This window comes from Rosa rugosa, chromosome 4, assembly GCF_958449725.1.
Source record: "Rosa rugosa chromosome 4, drRosRugo1.1, whole genome shotgun sequence".
NCBI lineage: Eukaryota > Viridiplantae > Streptophyta > Magnoliopsida > Rosales > Rosaceae > Rosa > Rosa rugosa.
In genome coordinates this window covers 57,755,183-57,762,541 of record NC_084823.1, presented here as the reverse complement: position 1 = coordinate 57,762,541, position 7,359 = coordinate 57,755,183, and the positions used below count along the sequence as shown (strand labels likewise).

At 39.6% G+C, this 7,359-nt stretch overlaps 1 protein-coding gene across 1 annotated transcript; it reads right to left on the bottom strand.

The window, feature by feature from the left end:
• Positions 1-1,750: 1,750 nt before the first annotated feature.
• On the bottom strand, positions 1,751-6,308 carry LOC133745193 (homeobox-leucine zipper protein HDG11-like). The gene is made up of 10 exons (XM_062173213.1): positions 5,497-6,308; positions 5,224-5,341; positions 4,876-5,064; positions 4,291-4,761; positions 4,108-4,209; positions 3,806-4,015; positions 3,513-3,693; positions 3,149-3,417; positions 2,944-3,033; positions 1,751-2,812 (listed from the first exon to the last, which is right to left on the bottom strand). The coding sequence occupies exons 1-10, from the start codon at positions 5,613-5,615 to the stop codon at positions 2,420-2,422; spliced, it is 2,142 nt and encodes a 713-aa protein (XP_062029197.1). The 5' UTR covers positions 5,616-6,308; the 3' UTR covers positions 1,751-2,419.
• Between the last annotated feature and the right edge of the window lie 1,051 nt (positions 6,309-7,359).

The window sequence follows — 7,359 nt, the reverse complement described above, 5'->3', positions numbered from 1 at the left end:
AAATTTAATAGAGATTATTGTTAATCTTATGCAACACTGTGATGTTAGCAGGTTGGATTGCAAGAAAATCAACAATCAATATGCTTTGATACATTTGGATTAAAGAATCAACTGCCAGCAGATTCTGCAATTATACATTAAGAATGGCAAAAGTAGCTACTATTATGTATTTGCTGTTAAAATACATGAAAGTGATGAACAAAGAATGGATTTTTAATGGCATAATGGTATTAATATGTATTCACTGTTAGGATACATTAAGCGACGAACAAAGAAGATAGAACAATGGCAAACTTGTAATTGAAGGAGACAGCAAGGGCAAAAGTGCCACTTCATTTTGCACAGTGATGAACAGTGAACCGAGTTTATATATATATATATATATATATATATATATATATATATATATATATATACAGATCCTATCCAGAGCGATGCCTCGCTTTGAAATTTCAGAGCGAGGTTAGGGTTTAGGGTCACTTTTCGGTCGCGTATCCACATCTCAACAGTTCAGATTCTAGGTACTAATGTATAGATCATCTCTGCAAAATTTCAGCCAAATTGATGATCGTTAAGGCATTGATAACTGCCTTAAAGCTAGTACGGTTCAGGTTGGACAGATTTAGTTCGTCCATTCGTTTAAGCGAGCTAGATACCTTATATATATATATACAAATCCTATCTAGAGTGAGGCCTCGCTCTGAAATTAAAGTGCGAGGTTGGAGTTTAGGGTGACTTTTCGGTCTCATATCCACATATCGACCATTCAGTTTTTAGGTACTAATGTATAGATCATCTCTGCAAAATTTCAACCAAATTAATGATCTTTAAGGTATTATTAGATCCTATCCAGAGCGATGCCTCGCTCTGAAATTAAAGTGCGAGGCTCCTTTCCTAGCCCTTGGATCAATTTACTTAAATCTAATGGACCATAACTCATCTCTCTTAACCAAGGTTAAAACCCACGGGTTAACAAATAAGAAAAAGAAAGAAAAAAAAAAACATACAGTATACGTACGTATAAAAACAGTACTTATCAGTTCTTAATATTGCTTATAAATGAAGAATATGGCAAGCCCACCTATTTGGTGTACTCGATGCCCGGAGGGGGGGTGTCGCTGCGTCTTTGGCGCGGCACTGTGCTGGACTTCGGGTAAAAAAGGCCATTGTGTGCCTCCTTGTGGTCCTTCCCAGTACCTCCTTTTTTTTTTAAAAAAAAAAAAGAAGAATATGGAAAAGAAAGAAAGAAAAAAGAAAAAATTCATGAAGATCTAGCTCCATGCATTATTGAATATCGATGGTCGATCTTTTTATGAGATAGACAGACCTATATACTTGTTTCATTTGTTACAGTTGCAGACGTACAAGAATTTATGAAAACTCCCAACACCCATTAATTATCAATCAGGTACTGTGCTGGCTTAGCTAGCGAGCTATCTAACTTTCTTTTTTAAAGAAACCCAGAATTTATTTTGGTTATTAACTACTACTGATCGATCGACTAGTACTGTTGCCATTACCGCCGAAGCATGGCCGGATTAATGCAGATCTCATTTTATCTAATCTCGAGGCCTTTTTGTCGATCATATCTTAGACAAATACTGATCATGTTAAGCTGAAGCTGCAGGTTATAACCTAGGTTGCCGGCCGGGCATTTAGTCTTGAGTCAGGTAATTAAAGGTCATAACCTATATATGAAATAAATATCAAAGAGTCCAGGAATGATAAACTGCATGTATGTATCAATCTTTAAAGGAAGTACAAACATGTCATCAGCATTATTCATGGTAGAAAAACTTCCCATTTGAGAGAGATCGATCGATAGATGTAAATATATAATGTCGAATAACAGAGAAGCTAGTGAAAAACCGGATCAGGAAGTCAATGCCCGAACCACATACAATCCTTCTAGTACTGGCAATGGAGAGAGCCAGCCAGCCAGCCAAAAAGACGTGTGTGGTGCGTTCTTGACTTACCTCTTTCAATACTACTACTTGGTACTTACTGCCTTGACCTAAACCTTAACCTTAACCTTAACCTTGCCAAGCCAAAAATGAAAAATGACTATAAAACCCCTCACAAAAGAATAGTTGGTGTGAACTGTAATGAAGCTTGGAAGCAAAACACAACTGCTAAGAGCAGCAGCAGCATGCACAGTAAATTAATGAAGAGCTTCAGGTCTTGATGAGGGAGCATTCAAACTCCCAACTAACCCCATAGGCTTGTCCCAGGTACCATTAATTCAATACCAACAGCCCTCCCAATTCAAAACACTCAACACTATCTCTCTCTCATCCATCACCACATGTAATTAAGGATTGTAGCATATGCATGCGCGCAGTTGCAGCTGAAGAAAGCTAGCTGGGCACAGCAGACATTCATGATATTGCTGATACTACAGACTCGGGACTCAAATCGATCAGGAACCACTACAATTCAAGGCGGACTTTATTTGCTGCACAGTGGTGCCAATAAGGTTATTAACTGTATTCACCGACTCCATGTTCAACTTTGCCGAGGGCAAGCTGCTCACTAGAATTTGAAATGCCACTGTAATCAGTGATCCACCACCTCCTATGTGGTTTACGTTAGAACAACTACTTGTCGATGCAGATGTGTCCCCTTGGTCTTGCGGCCCATCAGGTGAAATGGTGAAACCTGATGGCAGCAGAGGAATGTATGAAGGATCCTCGCCGCTCATTGCAATGTTAATGGCTGGAAGATCAACGGGGCAGTACACAACTACTGACCCTGAGGAGTCTATACAGCTCTCCTGGAGTATTAACATGTTGTTCTGGCTAGTGTTGAAAGCCTACACAGACACATATGCAAATTACAAACATACAAGATATTATCAAGTCCTTGAACTAATTAATAATCAGGAAAGTTCAATTCTAACAATTCAAGACAGGAAAGCAGAAATTAGTTCATATATGATCTTACTCGAAGAACAGATATGCAGTTCCCTGGATGTGAACCATTTGCTATATGGGCGACCTCTTGCACTGCATTGCCATTGGAAAGGACATCCCACTAGAAGAAAAATAATATTTCAGAAACAGTATTACTTAATTAATCTGATTGATCAAACAGTTACAAATTTGAACAGAAATTGATGATCAAGTTTATCCAACAAGCATATGTATACCTGAGGTCGAGTTCTTTCATCCTTGAAGAAATTGAAGACAGTTTGTGGAGATAGTGGGAGCCAAATGGTAGTAGCTGCACTAAGAACCACACCATTGGGCTTACCAGGATCCGTGCTCTTATGGATGGTCACTCGCACTCCAACTTCGTTCATACCAGAAATTGTGGTCCACCGATGGCCATTAGATGTGCTAATGCTTGCACAGAAGTTGTTGACCATCCTTTGGGCAAGTTTCATCATGCTTCTCTTGCCTTCAGGTGATGGGATCACTGATTGCGAGAAAAATAAACATATTGAGATAAAGAAAACAAAGGCAATGATCATTAATAGTCATGTTAACTATAGTTGAAGTTGAAGCAGCTACCTCCTTCAAGATCTCTAGTAGAAGTGCCTGACACCATTAGGCATGCAAATCTTTCACACATTCTCTGAAGAACAACAAGCCATCGTTCAGCTCCAAATGCTTGTCCACTGTGAATAAGATCTCTATAAAGTCGATGAATTGGGGCTTTCTCTTCTATTTCAACGTGTTCCACCCAAGTAACCTATTTTTCAGCATTTGACATAGCAAGTAAGTGAAACATACAGCATAACTCCATCGTGTAGATTAATATAACACATAGATCAGAAATTAATAAGTTTAGTTGTTGAAGCAACCTTGGAATATCCATTAGGCATGTCTTGAATCAAGCATCCAGAAGGAAGCCTATGAGATCGACATTGATTTGTAAACTGATTATCTCGTGGAAAATCATAAGAAACATCAACAATGGCCCAATGGCCTTGCTCAATTTGGTGACAATAACGAAGGTAGTAGAACTCTCGAGTTGGTACTAATGGTGAAAGCACCTGCAACTCTTTGTACATCTACATAACATCCTTGAGTGAGAACTTCAAATATAATTCAAGCATAGAGTCACACGAAGCAAAAGAAAGTACCAAGATTCGTAGCCACTTACCAGCTGCAGAGAGCCGCTGTGACTACCTAACATTCCAGACGATATCACTTCAATTGTTCTAGCCATTGAGACAATTGTCGGAAATAGCTCCCCAAATTTGTTCTGCACAGTTAGAACAGTTAAATCACTTGGAATTATAGTTTTGTGAATTGTACTTTAGAGGGTGAGCAGAAGAGCAATTACCGAGTCCATAATCATGTCGACTAATGCTAAGCCATTCATGATTACCACACCAGAAGCTCTAGATGCTTCAATTCTAAGATTGGGATTTTTCAAATGAGTAGTAGCCCTGGGGAAAATCCTCTCATAGCTTTCAAGATTAAGAACATCCCTGCCATCAGTGGATGACTTCATCCACAGAGGATCATTGGTCTGCAAAAGCCTGAGCAACTCTTCCATTGCATTTGCAGCGATATCTGTCATGAGGGACTTGTCCATGTCTGAAATGCCCATAGGCTGGTACGGCAAACTGGGCATGGTAGATGAAGTACTCCCTGTAAGAAGATCAAGATCAAGAGAAGGACCACCCATTCCATGCCCCCCAAAACTCGCCATTGATAAATCCAAAGGAGATATATGAATAGGCTGAACTGGTGGGAGCTGAGAAATGGGCCTCCCAATGTACTTGGCAGCAATACTAGAGACTCTATCTAGCTGCAAAACATCACACCAACAACCCAAAATGAATAACAAAATTCTAATCAAGCTATACAGCTTCACACAATCGAATTGAACTTGTATATGCCAATTTAAGTAGGTGATTGTTACCTCTTCTTTCAGTTGGGCGTTCTCCATTCGCAATTTGTGTTCATCGAAATAGTTATCTTCATTAATGGGGGGGACACCGCAAGATGGGCAAATCACATTTTTAAGTGCCTCTCGGATGGCAATGTTCTCACATCGGATCTTGTCATTCTCTGATCGAAGCGCAGAGTTATCAGCTCTTTCATGCTGGGCCTGCCGTACGTGTTCAATACAACATTCAAGAATGCATATTTACATGAAAGCAAGGAATGAGTAAAGCGCATAAAGAAAACCCTCTCAACTACTAGCTGCTACCTTTAAAGCTAAAAACTAAAGTGTTAAACTTTAGAACAGAGAAGAGTGCATGCGTACCTTCATCTGGGTTCTCCGGTTTTGAAACCAAAACTTGATCTGGCGAGGAGCCAAGCCCAGTTCTCTGCTCAACTGCAACCTTTGCTTTTCATCCGGGTGAGGGCAGTCCTTGAACATCCTTCATTTCAAAGTTCAAACACAGGCAAACAAAATTAAAAGCATTCCAGATTACATAAACCTCAGAATCAAAACAGTACTCTGTTTCCAAAGAGGAGCATTAAAGATTGAAACAAAAGCACATGAATGAATAGTAATTAAGTAGGTACTAGTTACCCTTCAAGCCTCTGAATCTGGTTAGCAGTGTGACGATGGTAGCGCTTCTTCCTTCTTTGAGAGTCTGAGGCATCGTGGTCTCCACCGGAGCCACAGCCTGCTCCGCTGCCAAACTCCATTTTTCACCGCTAGCTACTCGGCTTTTAAAGTATACTCGAGAATTGGAAGGAGCAACTAGCTAGGCTCTTCTCATATACATTATATGACAAAGTAGATATCACATAAAGAGAGAAAACCCAAGAGAGAGAGACAGCAAGCAAACAAGAATGAGGTTTTGACTTTGTGGGTCTGCGTGGATTACATAGAAGAAAAAACTGGGCTTGGTTTAAGGAAATGTAGCGTGTTGCTAGGTTGGTTTTAAAGAGAGGAAGAGAGAGCAGAGTTATATAATATATATGGAATCCAAGGACGAGAGGCATTAGCACCAAATAAAGTTATGAAATTTGATCGGGCAAAAGCGGCTGCAGAGGTAGAAATATATGTAAAAGAACTGAAATGGCATGGGATTGAATTTGGAGAGTGAGTGAGTTATGGCACTCGACTTGGATGAAATGACGGAGTCGTAGCCTAATTAAGCAAACAAACAAAGGAAGAGAGAAAGAGGAAGGGAGAAGAGAGAAGAGAAACAAGGGTGGCTGCCGGCTGGGCTATAGCTTCACTGATTCACACTGTATAATGTGTCTGCCAAAGTGTAACTGACGAGTTTGAGTTTTAAAAGCATTGTTTCCACCAGAAGCATGAGAGAGAAATCAAGCAGCGAATTAAATTCTCACTCACCCCATTCGAGGGCTTTTGGTGCCTTTGCTTCTCTCTCTCTCTCTCTCTCTCTCTCTCTCTCTCTGCTACCAAGTACTACTACTAATAGAGAGAGAGGAGACTAGTCCACTCTCCGCCAGGTAAGAGCTTTTATTACCCCGGAGGAGAACCGTTCGTCGTTTTCCGGCAACCCCACCTGCAATGACCCATATACCCTCCTCTTCCTCTTTTGGCCGGGCTGACTTCCCTCTTTCCTTCCGTATATTCTTGGTTGTAACGTTTTCACTTTTTCACACAGATTACAAAGTATATATGTGCAAAAGTCAAACCCCCCTTTGGGCTTTGAGGAGGGAGAACCAATTCTGTGAAAATATTAACCACTCTCGACACTAATTTAGATGCTATTTCTATTTCATTTCATCACCTTTGAGTTTACTAGCTTCCTACCAATTACCATGTAAGATCAAATATGGACATAACACATATCATCATAAAGTAATTGATGATTAGCTTAATATCAATCCTAGTTTAACATGGATACAAACAGTAAATCAATACTAGTGACTTAATGAAGTAGTGTATCAATTCATTAAGGATAGTAATCCATTGCTTAGTCGACAAGAAAGGCTACAAGTTGTGATACATTAGGAATCTAATAGTGAAACCTAAACCGACAAGGAATGCTTTAATGGGAAGCTTCTTGAGGTTTAAGTCTCATATATATACAGATGAATTGGTCCCTGATTACTACCACGACTATTGCATATTGTTCTGTCCATTGAGAAGCAAGTTGGTAAGTAACAGAAGACCATATTCAGTGATCGTGTTTAGCAGCTGCATAAGATGGAATCCATGACAGTAATTGCAGAAGGTAAGCCTTGATCTTTTATGATTGTTGTGCATATGTTGTGAGCATGTAACTATGGTTTTACAATTGGTATCAGAGCATAGGCTCACAAATATGAAAAATCGTTTTAGGGTTTTGCAAAACAAACATAAATTTTTTTAAGAGTTTTTTGCTTTATGGGTCAAGTAATTGATCAGGTTACTGACCAAGTCACTGGTCATGTAACTGGTCAGGTATCTGACCAAGTAAGTAACTGACCA